The sequence below is a fragment of the Periplaneta americana genome, chromosome 9, assembly GCF_040183065.1.
Source record: "Periplaneta americana isolate PAMFEO1 chromosome 9, P.americana_PAMFEO1_priV1, whole genome shotgun sequence".
In the NCBI taxonomy this organism is placed as follows: Eukaryota; Metazoa; Arthropoda; class Insecta; order Blattodea; family Blattidae; genus Periplaneta; species Periplaneta americana.
This window is the reverse complement of record NC_091125.1, coordinates 57,909,346-57,933,158: the sequence shown is the minus strand read 5'-3', so window position 1 is coordinate 57,933,158 and position 23,813 is coordinate 57,909,346. Positions and strand designations below refer to the sequence as shown.

The following is a 23,813-nucleotide window of genomic DNA, read 5'->3' as shown; positions in this document are numbered from 1 at the left end:
AACTATAAGAATACATTCTATTTCACTTTCCTACTGCTATGATTTTGAATCTCCTTAAATCACTCCAGACCAAAAATTCAAATGAATACTTCCATTTATTACATATTAAGCTTAGAACTTTTGTAATAATTATAAAACAATTTCAGTACCACAACACTGCTTTAGTTAATAGGCATGAAGTGTCAAATTAACATTTTGAATTTTTAAAGCGAATGAAAGATTTCTTTTTTTTTTTTTTTACAATGTGCAAGACACACTACTTTTTGGATTTTATTCTCTATTAGGTTTCACAAATGCATTTCTAACACTTTTACAAATGATACACGCTACTATTTAAGTTTATTTACACCAAGTTTCACAAATTCATATTCATTAGATGTAACAACCAAAAACACACTATTCCCTGTATTTTCTTGCAGTGGGTTTCACAAACGAAATTCTGACATTTCTCACACTTTGTTCTTGTTTTTCTATAATTTTTCCTTGGACTTCATTGACATCAACCTTTTATTTTCTGCAACTTCTGAGTTCTGTTCTTCACGGAACACGCTTTTCATTGCATCTGTAATCACTCTGTGTAGACCGAATGGAATCGGCATTCTCTGTGAGTTACCAGCTACTTTCCGAGTTCCAGAAGGACGCATCTTCTCATGTCAAAAGAATTATCTTTCCACATAAGATTTTTCGTCATCCAAGTAATGAATGCATTTAGGGATCCTATGTCAACCAAATTCTTGAACACAACATACGGTCATCTTCTTGTTGCACGATTTACAGAATATTCATTGACCATTTTATCCATTGTATCCACAACACCTTTTGTTTGGTTATAATGGAGAATAATATCAGGTTTGTGGTGTAGCTTTCGTCTCCAGTTCTTTTGTCATAGTGTTCAGTATTTAAGGGAAGTTACTTCTTATTGCATGCAAAATAATGGTACAAATAGCCTATCTTCAAGTATTCATAAATATAATACAATTTATCAGAGGTCTTTCATTTTTTTACTGATGTGTGTACACATATTAAGTTTCAAAATAGAAAAGAATGGTTACACTCTAGATTAAATCTTCGTCCTATTTTTTTTACTACATGTCTATGGTTAGATACACTCTGTTCACTTATTATAGCACACATTGAATTGAAATTTTGGCCACTTACTGCTAATAGACACTAAAACATAGGGTAAGAGGGGGTGAGATAGCGCAGTGGTATACATAGATGGCGCACCTCATGATTTACCCATAAAATTGCAGGAAGTAGCTATCCTAACCAGTCGTGTCAAAACAGCCATCAGAGGAGGTTCTTTGTATAAAATTTAGGTGTTTGTAACAGCAAGAGAAAGAATAAAGATACATCAATTTGTGAGAAGTCGGATCTCTGGTAAGTGCAACAATTTTCAAAGGTTTATTTTGTCTGCAGCTTAAGAAGGAAAAGAATGCCATTAGGCTGAAGGTTGTTACTTCTAAATACAAAGGAACTTGTCCTCATTCTTTATGACATGGTTCAGTGCTCTCGTCCAACAACTTCACATCCAATAATAGGCACAAAAATATTGTGAATTTTATTAGTAACAACAATGTAATTTATTCGTCACAACAATAATTCTTTTCTACAATTCGCCTTAAACGCTCTCGTCAACAATTGGATTTTCACTCAACACAGTATTCGTTATAGCACTCCACCGACGACAATGACAATTTACTTGGACTAGTACGAACAACAATGAACTGTTAATCTTAACTAATATTTACAAAGCACTATTTACAAATCAGAACTATCAGTTCTCAGTTCACAGTTCTTCTAGCTCAGTCACTCGAGTTCACAGTATCTCGAACCACAGACCTTCAGAGACAGTTCACTGTACTCGAACTCAGGTCCCTCCAACTGCGGTCCACTGCACTCGAACTCAGGTCCCTCCAACTGCGGTCCACTGCACTCGAACTCAGGCCTTCGGATGCTGATACAGTTGCGGACGCACACTCGAGCCGAACTCCGGTACACAAGACTGGCTTGCTTGCTCTGGCTTTCTCACTGACTGGCTGACTAATCAACTGAAAACTGCTCGAGTTCGCTGGTGTTTCTTCTTTTATAGCGAAATCATAGTTGCGAGAAATTTCTACAGGTGTGCAGAGAATTATCTGTATATCTCCACTTCGACGCACTTCTCGAAGAGTCGGCAGGGTCCGACCCCCTACTCCGTACGCAGCAGTTGCGCGCGCACTCTCCCTCGTCGCTTAGGCCCTTTCCCCTTTCTGCTGAACTTTCTCCGTTCTCCGGTAGTCGTTTTCAGACAGACTGAACACGTCTTGAAATTCTGTCAGTAGATCGTGGACTTGTCTTCTTTCTCCTTTGTTTAAATTCTCCGCCAATTCTCGAGCCAGCTCTTTCAGTGATGGGTCTAGATCTGGACGTGGTCGGTGACACTCCTCGTTATCTGCCAGAGACGTCACAGACACCACCGGCTCGACGCTACCTAGTACAGTTCCACTAGGCACCTCCTTGTCCCGATTGGTGACATTCAGGACCCTCACCGGTACCACCTTCTGCTTCGGGAGTAAGGATCTGGCCACATAAACCCCATCTATCGGAGTTGTTTGCGAATTGAGGAGCAGGTTTCTCTTAGGTTGTCCGTCCAGTCTTGCCGTCACCACCATCTCGCAGCCTGCAGGATTGTCACATGATTCTTCAAGGTGAGTCTGCTGGCCATTGGTTGGTCTTCGACGTCCCTCAGGAACACTTCATCCTGACCAAAACGGAGGATACGGCGCCGGACGTCCACCGTTGCATCGAAGATCCGCATGGCGTCGAGTCCCAGGATGACGTCTTCAGTGATGTTGGCGACGAACACCCACATCTCCAGACATTGGTCCGATCCAGGAAAACCTCTTTCTGGATGGGCAGGCTCTCGCCCGAGGCAGTACGTAGCTCATACCGGCGCAGCGGCGTCCTCCCAGGTAGGCCACGCACAACTTCCGGTCTGGCGATGGTGAGCGACGCCCCGGTGTCTACCAGTACTCTGCATGGGCGGCCTCTTATCCATCCGTCAGCAATCAGCCAATCGTCGCATCTTCTGTTAACCGTCTTCAAGATCAGCCGAGGGGATGGTGATGACGGCGCCGACGTGCCCCTCATCGCATCGGCCCCTTTTAGTTTTCCTGCTCGAGTTCGCTGGTGTTTCTTCTTTTATAGCGAAATCATAGTTGCGAGAAATTTCTACAGGTGTGCAGAGAATTATCTGGATATCTCCACTTCGACGCACTTCTCGAAGAGTCGGGAGGGTCCGACCCCCCTACTCCGTACGCAGCAGTTGCGCGCGCACTCTCCCTCGTCGCTTAGGCCCTTTCCCCTTTCTTCTCTCCGCCGCGCGCCGTCCCACAGTGCTTCATGGAGCCTGTGTCGGCTCACGTGCGGTCTGCTCTCTTGCGGGACGCTGGTCGTGAGTTCGAATCTCACGTCGCTGTCACAATATGTATGCTATTCGGTAGAGATGGCGCACATGAAGGCGGGGAAGAGACTGCGCACTGCTTGAAGTACTGCCTACATCTGCAGGTAATAATCCTGATGGACAGAGTTATATTCAGTCTTTTTCTGTTCTCTACAGATCATGCCTAGAGTTTACAAAAGGAAAAGTGTTCTTGGTTCTTGAACTCAGGATAATCTTCATAATGCAATTACAGCAATTTTGGAAGACAACGTGAAAATTAGGGAAGCGGGGAGAACATTTAATGTTCCATAGGCGACTTTACATAGGAGACTTGCTTCTAAGAAATTTGAAAAGCCGAAAATGGGTCCTTCTTCATACTTACTTGCTTGCTTACTGGCTTTTAAGGAACCCGGAGGGTCATTGCCGCCCTCACATAAGCCCGCCATTGGTCCCTATCCTGAACAAAATTAATCCATTCTCTATCATCATATCCCACCTCCCTCAAATCCATTTTAATATTATCTTCCCATCTACGTCTCGGCCTCCCTAAAGGTCTTTTTCCCTCCGGCCTCCCAACTAACAGTCTATATGCATTTCTGGATTTGCCCATACGTGCTACATGCCCTGCCCATCTCAAACGTCTGGATTTAATGTTCCTAATTATGTCAGGTGAAGAATACAATGCGTGCAGTTCTGCAGTTCTCCATTCTCCTGTAACTTCATCCCTCTTAGCCCCAAATATTTTCCTAAGAACCTTATTCTCAAACACCCTTAACCTATGTTCCTCTCTCAAAGTGACAGTCCAAGTTTCACAACCATACAGAACAACCGGTAATATAACTTTTTTATAAATTCTTTCAGATTTTTCGACAGCAGACTGGATGATAAAAATTTCTCAACCGAATAATAACAGGCATTTCCCATATTTATTCTGTGTTTAATTTCCTCCCGAGTATCATTTATAGTTGTTACTGTTGCTCCCAGATATTTGAACTTCTCCACCTCTTCAAAAGATAAATTTCCAATTTTTATATTTCCATTTCTTACAATATTCTGATCACGAGACATAATCATATACTTTGTCTTTTCGGGATTTACTTCCAAACCTATCTCTTTACTTGCTTCCAGTAAAATTCCCGTGTTTTCCCTAATCGTAGAAAAGTTTTCCGGGCTATGAGGCCGTGGTCTGTTGGTTGTGAGACCAAACGTTTCGTTCACTGCTGCGGTGAACATCTTCAGTGGTGTCTATTGCTGGTGCGGCTGGTTCTACTGCGTGTGCCGATTGCCGTCTGCGCTGGCTGCATCGTTGTATATATAGTGTATAGTGTATATATATATATAACGATGCAGCCAACACAGACGGCAATCGGCACACGCAGTAGAACCAGCCGCACCAGCAATAGACACCACTGAAGATGTTCACCGCAGCAGTGAACGAAACGTTTGGTCTCACAACCAACAGACCACGGCCTCATAGCCCGGAAAACTTTTCTACTATTGACGCCGGCCGTGAAAGCCTACACTCCAATATTTTCCCTAATCGTTTGTGGATTTTCTCCTAACATATTCACGTCATCTGCATAGACTAGCAGCTGATGTAACCCGTTCAATTTCAAACCCTCTCTGTTATCCTGGACTTCCCTAATGGCATACTCTAGATTAAAGTTAAAAAGTAAAGGTAATAGTGCATCCCCTTACTTTAGCCCACAGTGAATTGGAAATGCATCTGACAGAAACTGACCTCCTTAGGATGTGAAATGGAATTAAAATTAGTCGACCACATAAAGGCATTCCAAGCTGCAGGCTTTCCTCCCACTAGAGGTACAGTTAGGAATGTAGCTGAAATGTACGATTTAGAAAATAAATTTAATGAAGAAAAGAGGACATCTGGTCGTGATTGGTACAGGTCATTCATGGAGAGAAACCCATGCCTCTCTGTGAGAAAAGTAGAGGGTTTATCTGTCCCGTGAGCCCAAGGTATGAACAGGGAAGAGATTGATAAATACTTTCATCTAGTTACAACTGTACTTGCTGATAATCATTTAACAAAAAAACCACCAAATGTGTTTAATGTAGATGAAACAGATTTGCAGCTTAACAATAAGCCAGACAAAGTTGTGGAAATTAAGAGAAGTAGAGACGTTCAAGTTCTCATGTCCGGAGAAAAGGGCGAAACAATTTCTGTTATATCCTGCTGTAATGCAGAAGGTAACTTCTTACCTCCTTACTGCATTTTTAAAGGTGTTAATAAGAAGGCTGAATTTCCTGATGGCATGCCTCCAGGATCCGTGATGACGATAAGTAAAAAATCAGCCTATGTCACTGCAGTTATTTTTATGGATTGGCTAAAAAATCACTTTGTTCCCAGAAAACCTGCCGGGAAGACTCTGATCATTATAGATGGCCACTCATCACATAAGAATTGGCCTGAAATGTTAGAATTTGCAGCAGAATGAAACAGTGTTGTTGTGTCTGCCAAGCCACACAACACACCATCTTCAGCCCCTGGACCGCTTCTTCATACCTTTGCAACCTAATTTTATCAGGCTTGTCAGTCTTGGATGCTGAGGAACGAAAACCGGAAGCTTAATCGCCTGCAGTTTGGCAAACTTTTATGTGAAGCATGGTCACGTGCAGCTACTGCAGGAATTGATGTTGTTGGATTCCGTGCATGTGGAATTTTCCCATTAGATAAATCTGCTATACCAGATCATGCATTTCACCTGTCCGAAATGTCACGGTCTAAAAATGGCCTGAAGAGTTCCAAGTCCTCAACCTTCCACTTCCCAACCATCCACTTCCCAACCATCCACTTTCCAACCCTCCTTTTCCACAGTCCATGAATCCGAGCCTCCCACTGAAGTCAGTCAACCCATAGACCTACCCCTTACTCCCAACAAAGCCCTTCAAAAAGTGTCACCTATTCCGAAGATGACTAAACCAAGTACCTCGAGAAGAAAACAATCAGAAAAAATAATTACAGATTCAAAATACATTGAAGAAAGGAAGAAAAGAACAACCGTGACTGCACAGAAAGAGAAGGAAAAAAAATTCAACTAGGCCTACGTCCAAACTCACAAAATGTAGGCTTGTGTATAGAAAGAAAAATGTAACATGTTCATCAGATGGCATTTCAGTGAGTGGAAATTCTGACGGTGAAATAAGTGAAAATGAGTGTGTTAAGTGTTTGGAACAATACGAGAAAACTATATCAATAGTAGATTGGATTAAATGCATCTTATGCAGTAAGTGGTTGCATGAAACATGCTCAGTTCATGCTAATATGTGTTCTCTTTGTGGCAGGATGGAAAAGAGAAGAATAAGAGATGAGAAAAGAACAGTAAAGTAAGTTTTATCACATGTTTCCACACTGCGTTATCTTACCCACCCAGGTGGATGAGTTAGCACATTGCTCAATTTTTCTCTATGGGTATTTTTAGAGTCAAAAATTACATATGACTTATGAGACGCTAAGAGTCTCCCACCAAATCCCTGTAACGTGTATGTCTTAAATTAAATATTGTATAACATCTTCAAGTGAATTATTTTGACTTTAAAAAGGTGCACCATCTATACCCCCTTTACCCTATCCTACCAAAATTATTAATATATCTGCAATATTATGGGTATAGGGATTATACCAATTTACAACGTCAATAAATAAAAAAATATATATATGTATATATATATATATATATATATATATTTTTTTTTTTTTCTGACTATCATGGTTGGTATAAGCCCTATGCCCATAATATTGCAGATACGATAATACTGATAATTTTGGTAGGGTGTGTTTTAGTATCTGTTAGCTAAAATTTGAATTCAATGTGTGCTATAATAAGTGAATAGATTGTACATAATCACTCTATAGTAACCATCCTTTTTCTATTTTAAATGTTCTATTGTTGTGATCAGTAGGCTTATCATGATTTGAAATGTAGTTTCTAAGAAGAGCTATCAAGTATTTTATAATGATCAGTGTTTTATTGCAGGTGCTGGCAGCTGTTGTCTACACCATAGGTCATTATGTGTACTTTCATTATTATATGAAACACTTAATGAAGAAACGTGCTTTAATGAAAAAGGATGATGATAATGGCAGGGTTCCATTAAACCTTAGGTTTGTCCGCAGAGATTCTGTCACTAAGTTGAAGATGAGTTTCCATTTGAATCTTTAATGGACTTTCTGCCATCAAAGATGGACAGTCAGGTAAAGGTAATTTGCATTTGTCTTACTTGCTGCTTCACAATATTTTAATTTAATAATGTATTTTCTTACCTTTGGCAGTCTTTTGTACTTGGATACCATTTGTTTAAAATACTAAATGTTATTTACCGCATTTGCTTGCATAATTTGCGGACTTTTAAAATTGGGATGCTTAAAATACGCGGAATTTATAGTGTAGGATTTCATTTAGCTGTTATTTTAGCATGATTGAGACTATATTAAGTTGTGCCAATGTTTTATTCAAATTTTGTAGCAATATTTTTTTTCATAACCTTGATTTGGCAATAATTAAATTTATTGTAATCATAATGAATTATCCATTATCTATAATTAATCGGATGATTATTGGGAATCAGATTGATCCAGTTCATTTATGGACCCTTGATGTTGGTGTTTAAATTACGTGAAACAAAACAAAATCCAAAATAATCGTTAAAGATTTTGTATGTGGGAAATACATGGTGAGCAAATACAGTAGTTACTAATGCTCGTTGAATTAGAATTCATTTTTCTTTAACTTGATCTCTTTTCATTTAGATAGTGGATTCTTGCATTAGTACACAGTCTGGAGAGTTGTACATGTTCATTCTGTATAGTTGGGCTATTAGGCAGTCATGACCATTGGCTAGTCGAAATAAGGCAACTGCACTGCTCCTTGGAAAACTTGGAATACTGTTCACATCTTCTAATAATATCTTCCAGGGCTTTACAACAGATATTTGGTTGAGGTATGGGATATGTAATATTATTGAATTCACACAAAAATTTATTAAACTCTTAAAGGCTCTGTTCAGTTAAAGAACACCTACTTCTTTTATTAATTATTAAGAAAGTTGACACAAAGAAGAACAACGAAGAGACCACACTTTTCTACGATGTCTGGAATACTGTTTATTTGCCGTTGTAATATGGCATGCTACAGACCATGACATAACATCAGCGTGGACTGATGCTGTATGTGTAAATAAACAGAAATATTAAATAGCTGTGATTTTCATAGCCTTCATTTTAATCGGTATCTATAAGGCAATGGTCAGAAATAAACTGTTCCAGTTCGAACCTCAAAAGGAACCTAATGTGGAAGTCCTAGAAGTACTTCACTTGAGAACAGAAATAGGCTCTAAGAACTCAGAGTGCTGTAATTGCAGTGAATGTAAGATAATGCCAGCAAGAGAAGAATCTTTTTGTTGCTGTGGAAGTATTCACATGAATAATATTAAAGAAAGTGCAGAGTGTATAGCTTATGTATACATATACACAGCCCAATAATAGAATAATTTCGAAGGAAGATTCGCCAACTTAAGGACCTCAACTGGACAATTCACTTTGGATGGGTAAAGGCACATATTGGTATAGAAGGCAATGAATTGGCGGACAGACTTGCCAAAGAAGCAGCCGAAGATGGTGAACTACCTATTAGCTATAACAAGAAACCTCTGTGTGTGTGTGCTAACCATTTAAGTATGGTTAAGACAGACGCCTTTACATAACAGACGAATAATCAGTGTTTTGTACGCTAATTTTTACTAACTTATATTATGTACTATCATGTCTCGGAACCACTAATTTTATTGTTTCGCAAAAACGTTGAAAATTAAAAACCTGTACCATTTGCATAATGGATGTAGTTAAACTCACACATTAAAAAATGTCGGCTTAACACTTTGTGCCTGGCCATGGTAATATTACCATGTGTTTAAATTCTCCAAGACTCCGGCCATGGTACTATTACCATTACAAGTTTAAAAAGTACTACACTGAAACCTTTTTGAGTTTTCAACATGAATATTGCACTGTATTGTAGGTCTGTCTTTCTAGTTTTAGTTTTATATAGCAAAGACATCAGTTTAATTAGACTTTAAGTTATGCCCTCTGGAACAATGTATTGCAGCGTCTTCAACCTCAGCGACTTATTCAAAGCTCATGCACAAAGTTCGAACATTAGTTTTGAGAGAACCATATGAGATATCGTTATGAATGTTGTGGCGTATTATAGCTCTGTTCTTATAATATTAGTTTTATATAGCAGAGTGCTCTAGCTTATGGCATTTACATGCTGCGCCATCTGGAGTTCTGTGCTGTATCTCTGGTAGCTTGACATAAAGCGAAACATTTCTTGAAGTAGTGTTTATGTCAGCATTCATAAGACAACATTCTCCAGCTGTAATTCTATGACTCCAGACTAAATATAGAATGCCTTATAAGGATAAGTTTCACAATATCTCCAGTTGCCACCTAGATATTACAGTGGAAGCGTGTTCGATGCGTAATGAATAAGCCAGGGACGAGTACAAATGTGCAACCTTCACGGCCGCGATTGTAATGAGTGCCGAACTGTGTGAAATTTTGAATGATTCAGATTCAGATTATGAAGTTGAGGAATCTAATCATTTTGCTACGGAGCAAGATTTTATTCTCCCAGAAACAGAAGAGCTAGAAACAGAATCTGTACCAGTATACCCTGAAACAGAACCTGTAGACCTACCAGTAGAACCACAACCAGAGAGGGGACGAAAAAGAAAACTACCTGCTTCTAGAAATCCCACAGAAACAAATTCAAATTGGAACAAAAATATTCAGTTACTAAATAAACGTATATTTTCTGGAAATCCGGGACTGAACCCAGATTTGGAAATAAACGACGAAAGCTCTGCCATTGATGTATTCAATTATTTGTTGAAAATTCAGTATTTTTCGAAATTCAATCAGAAACAAATAAATATGCCAAACAACAAATCAATATTAGAAAAAATGAAGGCTCTATCAAACCAAAATCTATATATGCTCAATGGAAAGACGTGTCTATCAATGAAATAAAAATATTTTTTTCAGCTTAGTAAAGAAGCCGTCCCTATGGGATTACTGGAATTCAGAGCCAATTCTACGTACTACTTACACAAAAACACTTAGGATGTCTCAGGATCGGTTTCTGGCAATTTTCACAATGCTGCAACTAAATGACAATGAGAGACAAGCCAGGCTATGATCCTCTCTACAAAATAAAGCCAATCTTGAATATCCTCACAACGAGATTTCGAGACGTATACACTCCAGACGAAAATCTTACAATAGAAGAGGCTATCTGTCCATTTCGGGGCCGAATATATTTTCGAGTTTATATAAAAGGAAAGCCTCAATAACATGGAATAAAAATCTATGAACTGTGCGAGGCTAACAGTGGATATGTTTACAGTCTCGAAGTTTGTGCTGGTGCACACGAAACAGATGTAGATTATAATACTGCTTTCAGTGTTGTCAATAGATTATGTGAACCAGTAACAAACAAATGGCACACAGTCTATATGGACAGATATTTCACAAGTCCAAAACTTTTCGATCACCTGTGGACTGTTGGAACAAAAGCAGTAGGAACCGTTATGGAAAATCACAAAGAAATACCAAAAGATATATTTTCAGAAAAAACTAAAAAAAAGGGGAAAAACTGATTGCACAAAGAGATCATCTCCTAGCTATAAAATGGCGTGATGTACTAGATGTATATTTACTAAGCACTGCCCATGATCACATTGTTGAAACAAAATCGAAAGGAGAGCATCAAAAAATAAAACCCATTGCAGTTGTGGACTGTAATAAATTCAAAATAGGAGTAGATAAATCTGACCAAATGCTCTTATATTATTCCTTTCAAAGGAAATCATTGAAGTGGTGGACAAAGTTGTTTTTTCACCTCACCTCTTTGATCTTGCACTTGTGAATGCGCATATTTTGCACCGCAAAAAATGTGTAAAGAAATTGACACTTCACAAGTTCATTTCAAAAGTTGCAGAGAGTCTTGTTACGAGTCTAAGGATGGAAATGACAATACAATCACGTCTCAGTACTTGTGGTAGGCTTGTTGGAAGAGATCATTTTCCTCACAGAATTCCTGATACAAGATCGAAACGAAAAGGTCATACTCAGCATACATGCAAAGTTTGCGCAGATAGAGACATCACACTGGCAAGGCCACACAGAAGTACACGACCATCTACTGTGCGAGATGCGATGTGGGACTATGCATCGGGAATTGCTTCAAAATCTACCATACAAGAGTGAATTACTGGGAGTAGCAGTGAAAAGAAATTAATGCTAAAATAACTGAATGTGAAAAAATGTAGTATTTAATGTCAAAAGTGTGTTTTATATGTATATAATTAGTGTGAATTATCTATGGAAACTTGGAATAATGTGCCAAAATCTGCAACACCAAGACGCATTAGTATTTATTTATTTATTTAACGTGGTAGAGATAAGGCCATCAGGCCTTCTCTGCCCCTCTACCAGGAGATTACAACTATAATATGAAGAATAAAATTACAATTAGTATTAAATTTACAGTTACAATAAAATCAAAGTACAAAAAGATTACCTGACTAATGAAAGCTAGATAATTTATAATAGAAAAACAAAGAATATTTTATATTTACTGAATTACAAATTAAACCTAGAATAACAAAATTGTATAGTGATGAAATTACCGGATATTGAAATATTTTGTGATAGATTAAGGAAACTATTTACAAGAAGCCATGTCTAAACGAGTTTCAATTACTAACCAAGTGGCTAGTAAGTTTGCATTTGAATTCGACAGTCCATGGTGCTAGCAGGTAGCGAATTCCAGAGTCTTGGCAGGGCTATAGTGAAAGAGGATGCGTATGAGGAGGTGCGATGAGATGGTATTGTTAGTAGTGTTTCATGACGAGCGTGTGTTCAGATTATGGTAAATGAAGCGAGACGACAGTTAGAAAGGAATAGAAGAGTTCAAGATTTCGAAGAGAAAGAGAAGTGAATGTAAATTTCTTTTCTTATCTAGTTTAAGCCAACCTATTGCTTCCAGGGATGGGGTAATATGATCATATATTTGGAACATTGCTTACAAAACGTACACACAAATTATGAGCATGTTTAAGTTCCGTTTTGTTGTCTCTGGAGATGTCAGTCAGTAAAATGTCAGCATAGTTAAAATAGGAAAATACAAGCATCTGCACAAGCGACTTTTTTAACCAAGAGGGGAGATGAACATTTATCCTTTTTAGCACATGGATAATAGAATATACTTTTCTGCAGGTTTCTGTGATTTCCATGTCCCAGTTGAGATTATTATCCATGTGAATGCCAAGATTTTTTACTGAAGAACTGAAAGGGATATGTACTGTACTTACTTTAACGGGGGAAATGTCAAGGTGTTTTACAGTGTTGGGTTGCTGTTTGTGTCCTAATATAATTGCTTGTGTCTTTCCAGGATTGATTTGAAGATGGAGTTTCTTTGTCAATGTCTTCATTCAATTTATCTATAGCGTCGTTTACTCGGTCTAAGCGAGAAGAGATGTAGCATTGAAGGTTGTCAGCATACATGTGATAGTAACAATGTCTTACAAGAGATGTAATATCATTCACCTATATTTTTGAACAACAATGACCCAAGTACCGACCCCTGTGGTATACCTGATGTTATGTCAAGCCAGGAGGAGCTTCGATTCCCGGATACAACACATTGTTGTCTTTCCTGTAAGTAGGATTCGAACCAACTCACAGCAGTCTCTGACAAATATAGATTTCTCAATTTATGGGTGAGCAGGTCAAAATTTACAGAATTGAAAGCTTTGCTAAGGTCAAGAAGTGTTAGTATTGTTACTTTATTAGAGTTTATTTGCTTCACTTCGGTCACTTTAAGTAGAGCAGTGCTTGTGTTGTGTCAAGCTCTGAAACCTCACTGATACTTGTCGAACAATTTGTGTTCGTGCATATAGTTAGTAATTTGTCTGTGTACGATTTTTTCCAGTGCTGTTGAAATGGCTGGCAGGATACTTATTGGTCTATAGTCGTTCGGGTCAGTAGGAACTTTGACTTTTGGAAGAGGAAGAACGAAAGCTTGCTTTCATATTTTAGGGAAAGTTGAAGTGATTAAGGAACTATTAAATATGTGTGCAATTGTAGGTATTACTATGTCTTGTATTTTCTGTGTAAGTATTATGCTAATATTGTCCAGCCCTTGGGCTTTCGTCTTGATGAGTCGGATGGCTTTCATTACGTCAATAGGAGTGACGTCGATAAAATAGAATTTGTCTCGAGTTGATGGAGCTGAGTCAGGCAAAACTGTGTCTTGTTTCGTTGTCATTTAAGGTGGGGTCCTTTATAAAGTGTTCATTCAAGCGGTCAAGTGGAATGGGAATGTCTGCTTGTTCACTAGCCCTTCCAAGTCCAATAACGTTCAGATTTTTATATAATTCGGAAGGGGTTGTGTTGGTTTCTACAAGTTTGTAGGAGTATTTGAGTTTAGCATTTCTTATTAGTTGAGTCGTTCTATTTCTGAGGTGTTTATAGAAATTAAAATATTCGTCGTTTTTGTTGCGTGTGTATTTTGTATAGGCTAAGTCGCGTTCGGACATAGGCTACGTATTTCAGTCGTCATCCAAGGGGCTGGGGTCCTTCTGGTACGTTTGGTCTTTAATGGTGCATGTTTGTCATAAAGTTGAAGTATTAACATATTGAATAAGTGTACTTTCTTGTCTACAGTTCGTACTGTCCAGATCATGCGCCATCTTCTTTCAGTGCAATATCATCTATTCTTTTAATATCCCTGTAAGTAATTACTCTGGGAGTCGATTTAGGACACTACAGATTAAATGATAGATAAATGATATCATGCCCTGATAGTCATGGTGCAGATAACTGTCTATGCGTCAGTATTTTGTCAATGTAAGTACCAATATAACTATAATACACAAAAGTAGATATGTTTATTTAGTGCCTGTTAAAATTTCATATTTTTATCTCTAAATTTATCCATTTTATTATTTTTTTTTTTCGAATCCTTGAAACTTTCCGGCACATGGTAATGGGGTATTTAAATGGTTCCAGGCTCAAAGTGTTAAGTTTTCCTGTTAAAATTACACATTTCAGTTTAAACGCGTAAACATGGTCCCCTGCTCGAAGGTTTCACTTTCATAATGAGTTTATCACATTTCTGTTCTTTGCACTTACCAAATCATTCGAGTGACACAATGGGTTATGATTAGTAGGCTATATTTTGATAATTTGTTTAGTACTTTGTAACACACTAAACACTTAGCTGAGATATTTCCTTTTATAAATAGAAAACTTTTGTCCCATATTTCTCGAGAAATTGTAGGCATGGGAGACCATTTTCCTATTCTGATATACTAACCCATCATATACACGTTAATTTCTGATTGAGGTTCTGGCTGATATGTACATCTATTATCAGAGGAAGAACAGTTGTTTGTATACATCTGAAATCTGATTAGTATAATATGTAGCTAATCAGCAATGTATGCAATGGAGGAGGGAAAGGGACTGTCCACCCTATCTCATTATTTCCTGGCCTACTTGCCTCATGAGTGATGTCTTGTTGGTGTCACTTGTGGGGTCCAAACCTGTGTTCAGACAGTTCACTAAACAACAACATAAATACACGTTAACACTATGTTGCATTCCGTCGCAGATTGTGTATAAAACAGCTGTGTCATGGGAACCTTACCTGTATTGTAATGACAACCTAAACCTGAAGATTGTGGACGACTACCAGGTGCTTTATTAAGGAAGAAAGGAATGTTAATTCCTTATTCTTTTTTTGGCTACATAATTAGAAGGAGGTAGGACATACTGTATGAACACTGATTAAATCATTATCCTAGGGGGATGACGTCTCAGCTTCAAGTGCTGGACATAGTTCTTAATAACCCATTTAAGTATAACCTGTGCATTTAGCATAATGACTGGTTGCTTAAAGGGAACCATGGTCAAACCACAACAGGCAAATTAAAAAAAAAAAGAAGTGTACAGTTGTTGGTTCAGTGGTTAATTACAACATAAAATAGAATGTACAGCGGAGGATTCCAAGAAGAACTGTTTTTCTAATAACATGAATGAAAATGAGGATGACATTTGGCGGGGGGTCCACCATCCACCACTGTAGAGTAATGGTTAGCATGTCTGACCACGAAATAAATGGACACGAATTCAAATTCTGGTTGACACAAATTACAAATTGAGGTTTTTCCGGGGTTTTCCGTCAACCCATTAAGAGCAAATGGTGGGTAACTTTCGACTCTGGATTCTGGATTAGCAGTCTCGAAAAGAATCCTGTTTCAGTTCAAAAGATGAGGTAATAGGAGGAGCAGGAGTGGTAACCAGAAGAGAATATTGTTACTCAAGATTGGAAGTGAAAACTTTAAAATTGGTTCAAATTTATAAGTTCTTTCATTTGTAACCTTTTCAAAGCGTAGTTCATATTATATTGATATATTTTTATTTTTCTATGTGAAACTTCTGAATAGTAGATGATGATGATTATGATGATGATGATAATAATATTATTGTAATTATTATTATTATTATTATTATTATTATTATTATTATCACATTCATTTCAATTTCATTCGCTTGTGTTCTTTTTGAGCTTTATTGTATAGGTCTCGCAAGCAGGGAATACCGATGGAAGGAATGCAAATGAAACAATGCGATAAGGAAGAACGGGTGACAGGAAAGGTCACGAGATAGCTTGAATGATATTCAAGAGTACAGTCGGAAGAGAAATGACATCGATAGAATCAGTCTTGCATTGTGATTGTTACATTACAGCTTTAGTCTGTTCCATTGCATGTGAATACGTGTCTTGTATCGCACGGTATTATTATTTCATTCGTAAACATATATTGAGCGTTTAATTAGCTTAAATTTTTTTTCTTGCTACGTTCTTTATTTCCACAACGATGTTCTCATTTGTTCATATTCTTGGAGGAGACAGTACTTCCATTAGCCTGCACCTCTAGCCCCCTCGGCGTGCCTACATAAACACGTCAAAACTGACAGCAATGCCACCATTGCTTTTCGGTAATCGTTCCATGCGCAAGCTATATCATGTATTTTGCAGTTATCTATTCATTTTGTCATTACTGTTTATTTGTATTTGTCTCTAAGTTGAATAATTATTTGTATGCACTGCTTTTTTAATTCCTTGTTTACTGTAAATCTTCTGCTAACTTTTATCTTGTGCTGAACTGTTATTGACCCCAGGCTGTTGTAAAGTGCAATAAATATTAGTAAATAAATAAATAAATAATAATAATAATAATAATATTTATCTTTTCAAAAGTTGGAAAAATTCAAATACCTGGGAGCAACGGTAACAAATATAAATGATACTAGGGAGGAAATTAAGCATAGAATAAATATGTGAAATGCGTGTTATTATTCAGTTGAGAAGCTTTTATCATCCAGCCTGCTGTCAAAAAATCTGAAAGTTAGAATTTATAAAACAGTTATATTACCAGTTGTTCTTTATGGCTGTGAAACTTAGACTCTCACTTTGAGAGAGGAACATAGGTTAAGGGTGTTTGAGAATAAGGTTCTTAGGAAATTATTTGAGGCTAAGAGGGATGAAGTTACAGGAAAATGGAGAAAGTTACAAACACAGAACTGCACGCATTGTATTCTTCATCTGACATAATTAGGAATATTAAATCCAGACGTTTGAGATGGGCAGGGCATGTAGCACGTATGGGTGAATCCAGAAATCCATATAGAGTGTTAGTTGGGAGGCCTGAGGGAAAAAAAGACCTTTGGGGAGGCCGAGACGTAGATGGGAAGATAATATTAGAATGGATTTGAGGGAGGTGGGATATGATGATGGAGAATGGATTAATCTTGCTTAGGATAGGGACCAATGGCGGGCTTATGTGGGGGCGGCAATGAACCTCCGGGTTCCTTAAAAGCCAGTAAGTAAGTATTATTATTATTATTATTATTATTATTATTATTATTATTATTATTATTATTATTATTATTAAAGAAAATTCCAGTTTTTGTGGGAAATTTGGATTAATTTCGTGTTGCCCATGTTCTCGCACCTTGTTAAACTGAAACCTTTTTCTTTTTTTTTTTTGTTTACAGTCTATAATAGACAGTGACCTTGCAATACTAACATGGAGTTTCTTCAAGCAGGGCATATTGAAGCAGTTTCTGACAGAAGGAGAAAGGTACATAATGACCTTGTTCTCCGTGCTTTCATTTTCGGAACAGGGTGTGTATGATGTCGTCAATAATTTGGGATCTATTGCGGCTCGGTTTCTCTTCCGGCCAGTAGAGGACTCAGCATACTTCTATTTCTCACAAATGGTGACAAGGGATATACCAATAAAAGAACAGAATCAGGTAAGGTATTACTGTAATATACATTAATTCTGCTTCATATTATGATGTTTCTAAATTTGAATTTAGCCTATACACAGAGAGGTCATGTTGTTGCTTCTTTAGTTTACATAGCTTCCTTGCAGAGAATAAGATAGTAGGTAATTTTCACTAAATGAGTTATTCATTTGCAAAAATTAATATGTGCATGCTAAGCAGTTTTTGACAAATGAAGTAAACTGCATAAAATATCTTAAAGTGAAAAAGAGTGATTTTTAAAGAAAAATATTGTAACATCATACCATATTTTCCATACTTGTAAAATGTCTGATTATTATAAAATGAGTCATTTGGAGATAGAAGGTTTCGCTACTGTATTGTTCAGATAGGTTTGCAAGTATCATAGCACCTAGTTACATTTCGTCTGAGCTGACAAAATGAGTTATATTAATATTGTAGACAATTTTTATGGCGAACGAAATAGACTACATAGATGGAATATAAATTTTTGAGTACTTAGTATAGAAACATAAAAACTGTAAACACAATGAAGTTTGCAGGTAATGATTTACACAGAATTCAGTAGCCAAAGTATTAATGTCTTGGCTTTGTGGTAACATATTTTTTGATGTGTTGTACTGCAAGCTAGAAGGCTTTGGGTTCAATTCCTGATGGAGCCACGGATTTTCTCCATTGGTATTATCCTTCAGCAGTACTATGGCCCCAGGCTTCATTCGGTATCTAACAGAAATGAGTAACCCCTCCCCCTTTCTCCTATCTCCCTCTTCCCCTTCTCATTCTGCCTCCACCCTCTTGCTTAATCCATTGAGAAAAATTATAACTAGCACGTAAATTTACTTCGAGCCTAGCTGCTCCCATAGATGTGCAAAATATATAATACATTACTAGTTGCACAAGAAAACTTTGTTATCTACAGTTTGTTTCTTTGTCACTTACAGCTTTTTTTATGTCCAGTCTTCAATTTTCTTAAGCATTTTCAGAATAACTGATCTCAGGATTTGAAAGATGAGTTAATAAATTATAAATTTATTCTGTTCCAGGCAGATTCTATTTAATATAAATTTACCGTTGTCATATCACACAGAACAACCAGTTCCAATAAAAGTCCCTTGCCAAGAGTAAATTGTAAGTGTACTTGGAGGATCTTTACGATACTGAGTACGGAAATTACATTACACCATAGTCTACTATATACAGTCACGAAGCTTGGGATGATTTTTTGCATTTCTCGCAATAGTTGCTAGCTGCTTGAAGCGCTGTAAGTACTAGAAACAATAAACTGCCATCGTGATCTAATACAGGCCATAAGGCAGACCATGTGACTCCTTTAACCCGATCACGAAGGGCGGCGTTTCAACCATATAAATTAATTGGAATGGATAAGAGTAACAGTAATAGATCAACTATTGACCAAATATTTTGTATTCGACAGATAATGGAGAAAAAATGGGAGTATAAGGGTACAGTGCATCAGTTATTCATAGATTTCAAAAAGGATTATGACTCGGTTAAGAGAGAAGTTTTATATGATATTCTTATTGAATTTGGTATTCCCAAGAAACTAGTTCGATTAATTAAAATGTGTCTCAGTGAAACATACAGCAGAGTTCGTATAGGTCAGTTTCTGTCAGATGCGTTTCCAATTCACTGTGGGCTGAAGCAAAGAGATGCACTATCACCTTTACTTTTTAACTTTGCTCTAGAGTATGCCATTAGGAAAGTCCAGGATAACAGAGAGGGTTTGGAATTGAACGGGTTACATCAGCTGCTTGTCTATGCGGATGACGTGAATATGTTAGGAGAAAATCCACAAACGATTAGGGAAAACACGGGAATTTTACTAGAAGCAAGTAAAGAGATAGGTTTGGAAGTAAATCCCGAAAAGACAAAGTATATGGTTATGTCTCGTGACCAGAATATTGTACGAAATGGAAATATAAAAATTGGAAATTTATCTTTTGAAGAGGTGGAGAAGTTCAAATATCCTTCACACTACCAAGCGGGGTCAGAAGAGACTCCAAAGCAAATTGTTTTATTATTTTCATGTGAAAGCGGTATCTTTGCACATTGATACTTCTTGTTATTGTCAGATTTGTTTATCGCGTCATGTCTGTGGTGTTGGTTACATAAGTGTTCCATCCCAAAGAGAATAAATAATATTTATTTTTATTCAGTGGGGTCTCTGTTAACCCCTCTTGGTAGTTTTGTGTTGTACAAAGTTTTGTCACCAGTTTATTTTCTTTGCCCATTGTTGTTGTTAGTAAGCCTTTCAGGCATCTCAAATTATTTGTCTATTGCTGTTGGGAATTTGTCTTTACTTTTAGCTCAGTAGATTATTGGTTTAGATTGAGTTGTACACGATTACTCTTCTTGATACATAAAAGTGTGAGGAGGGAAAATATATAAATCCATGGCTCTATTGCCCTTTGCAGGGCCAAGACCGACCAGTCGTCTGCTGGCCTCACGACCACATGCCAAAGCAGAGGTGAACGATCATCCAACCAGAATGGAAGTATCATGTGATTAGCACGATGATCTCCCAGTCGTTATAGCTGGTTTGCGAAACCGGATATTCGCTACCTATCATAGCTCCCCAAGTGCATCACGATGCTGGGTGGGCAATGGTCCCATACACTGGCCGAAATTTCGTGAGAAAATTTCTTCCCCCATAAAGACTCGAATCAGCGCGCATTCCGTAACGCGCGTCCTAGGCGGGATGCCTTAGACCGCGACTCCTCTGTGCGGGACATGAAAATATATGACATTGGCTACATAATCAGGAACATGTTGGTGAAGTGACTCGTATGATACAGAGTGAGAGTGAGAGTGAAAATGAAGAAGTAGTTGATCTGTCAGAATTAGAAGAGACTAATAGAAGAGGTTGAAGAAGTAGCAGATGAAATAGAAAATAGTGATGCTAATGATGGTGTTGGTGAAGATGAAAATAATGATATGCAGATTGATGAAAATTATACAAGTAAAAATGCAATGTCTTGGTCTGAAAGTTCACCAAAAGCCACGTAAAGCCACAAGACACACAGTTCAAAATATTGTTGGATGCCTCCGGGACTTACATGTGCATCTCAGAGAATTCAGACAATGAATGATGCGTTCAAGATATTTTTTGATGATAATATTTGAAAAATTACAGTAGACTGTACTAATAAAAAGGCACAGGCTTTTCATGAAGAATGAAATACAAAGAATCCAGAAAAGCAGAGACAATGGCTGCCAACAGATGTCCATGAAATGTATGCATTTTTGATAACCGTCAGTGTTTCAAAAGCTAAACGGGAGACATAGAGTTCTTATGAATTACAGATCCCACGTACAATAGAGACATATTTCGTGCTGCAATATCTCGAACTTTATTTCAGCATTTATCGACATTCTTCAGATTTGATGACACTAGTACAAGAGATGAAAAGAGACGAAATGATAAACTGGCTGCTATCAGAGATATTTTCAGTTTCATTGTCTACCACTGTAAGTCCACCTACTGTAAGATGTGAATTAGGATTGTAGCTGAACAACTTGTTTCTTTCCGAGGACGCTGCTATTTCATTGTTTATATGAAGTGAAAAGCTGCTAAGTATAAACTGAAAATTTGGTCCCTGGTTGATGTAGAATCATATTACGCAATAAACTTACAGGTGTACACTGAAAAAAGGGGCTGATCCTGAAAAAATCAATATGAAAGTGTAATGTTTGATCTAACCAGCTGCCTACAAGGAGGATACGGCATTACGACAGATATTCTTTCTTACATCTATTTCACTTGCAAGTGAACTTTACAAGAAATATGTGACACTGTATGAAACAATGAGAAAGAATAGGCAAGGAATATCCAAAGTATTGCTGCTTAGCCCTAAAAGAGGGGTGTCGATACTATGGACAAAATACATACTGTACATACATTCAATGTCCTGCATAGGGCCACAACAAAAGAGCGCCATTTTGACCTATTTGCGGCCAAGGCCTTCACTTCTCTCCAGTTCTTCCCTAGATTTTGGGCTTCTTGAACAAACCCTGCCACATTATCCTAGGTCTTCCTCTTCTCTTACTCCCCTGAGGATTCCATTCGAGTGGTTCTTTAGCAATGTTTCCTTCTGGACGTCTCAGAGCATGTCCAATCCAGCACCATTTTCTTCTTTTTATCTCCAGATCAATGGGCTTCTGTTGCATATTCTTCCGAAGTAATGTTTTGGAAATGACGTTTGGCCATCATGCTCCCAATATGTTGCGTAAACTACAATTCACAAATGTTTGGAGTTTATGAGTGAGATATTTTGCCACTTTCCATGTCTCACTGCCATAGAGAAGAACTGATTTTACGTTGCTCTCAAACAAGCACCGTCTATGGACAAAATGGTAAATGAATATTTTGTGAAAACAACCACAAGATGATGACCTTATGTCTTATTTATGAACATTGTTGACATTAGGTGTCTCAATGCTTATATAGTATGGAAGGCGAAGAATCCACATTTTCAGGCAAGTTCTATGCATGGAAGAAGGAACTTTCTGCTCCAATTTGGGAAGGAGTCGATCATTCCGAAAGTGAAACGACGACTTCAGCATCCCACAGGATTTCACAAACCAGCAATAACTGCAATGAGATATCTTGTTCCTGAGCCAGAACCTATGGGAAGAGAAGATGCTGAACCTCCAATCAAGCTATAAAAGGAAGCCGATGTCAGTTGTGCCCTGAAAAACTGTCAGGAATGCTAGTGAATCCTGTGAAATGTGTAAAAAAATGCATCCGAAAGCCATATAAAAAAATAATCAAAACAGTGTGTCTTCCATGCAGTGAAACTGTGAAGTAGAATTCTGATGTGAAATTTGTTACATAACTTTCTTCTGTTCAGTTGTACACCCTATTTATATTTTGTGAATAGTTTTGCTCTTATTGTCAAAAGTATATCTGCCCTAAATTAGTTTGAAATTTTAATTTGAACTCACGGAAGAAATTGTGAAAAACTTGAATGAATGAATTCGAAATATGAAAAAGTGTACTAGAGAAGGAAATTTTAGTGGGTTAGGGTAACATTGGACTTGTATTGTTTCCAAAATCATTGATTAAATATGTTGTATTTTCAAAATGCACTATATTTATAATTTTCTTTAAGTATTTTATTACATATTGTTTTCATTGTTCTTTATAAAGCAATTCCTCCTCGGGGTCTTGGCTGACCCTGCTTGGTAGTTGGTGTTGGTCTTAGAGCTTGGTAGTCTGAAGGATATCTGGGAGCAACAGTAACAAATATAAATGATACTCGGGAGGAAATTAAACACAGAAGAAATATGGGAAATGCCTGTTATTATTCGGTTGAGAAACTTTTATCATCCAGTCTGCTGTCCAAAAATCTGAAAGTTAGAATTTATAAAACAGTTATATTACCGGTTGTTCTGTATGGTTGTGAAACTTGACTCTCACTTTGAGAGAGGAACAGAGACTACTGGTGTTTGAGAATAAGATTCTTAGGAAAATATTTGGGGCTAAGAGGGATGAAGTTACAGGAGAATGGAGAAAGTTACACAACACAGAACTGCACGCATTGTATTCTTCACCTGACATAATTAGGAACATTAAATCCAGACGTTTGAGATGGGCAGGGCATGTAGCACGTATGGGCGAATCCAGAAATGTATATAGAGTGTTAGTTGGGAGGCCGGAGGGAAAAAGACCTTTAGGGAGGCCGAGACGTAGATGGGAAGATGCATTGTTCTAATTGTTAACACTTTTTTATGGACCTTAAATGTATTTGTATATTGAATAATGATTAAATCAAAACCTCCCACCTGAACATATTCCGACCACACTATAGCCAATTGGCTTGTCGTCAGCACGACATCTCATCCTGCTCTAGGTTTTTCCATGGTTTCCCTTGAGCAATAAGACAAATGTCGGGATGAGCCCTAAAAGAAATGGGCCACGGACCACTTCCCTTCCCCCACTCTTTCTCTTCTACTATCACAAAGAAC

General features: G+C 37.7%; 1 protein-coding gene across 1 annotated transcript in view; it reads left to right on the top strand.

Moving 5' to 3' along the window:
- Positions 1-23,813, top strand: part of LOC138705582 (man(5)GlcNAc(2)-PP-dolichol translocation protein RFT1-like) — an 84,537-nt gene that overhangs the window by 25,586 nt on the left and 35,138 nt on the right. Inside the window, exons 6-9 of the mRNA XM_069834185.1 lie at positions 7,420-7,551; positions 7,587-7,637; positions 10,566-10,568; positions 17,571-17,831. Of these exons, the coding sequence (XP_069690286.1) occupies positions 7,420-7,551; positions 7,587-7,637; positions 10,566-10,568; positions 17,571-17,831 (447 nt within the window). The remainder of the gene's footprint in view (positions 1-7,419; positions 7,552-7,586; positions 7,638-10,565; positions 10,569-17,570; positions 17,832-23,813) is intronic.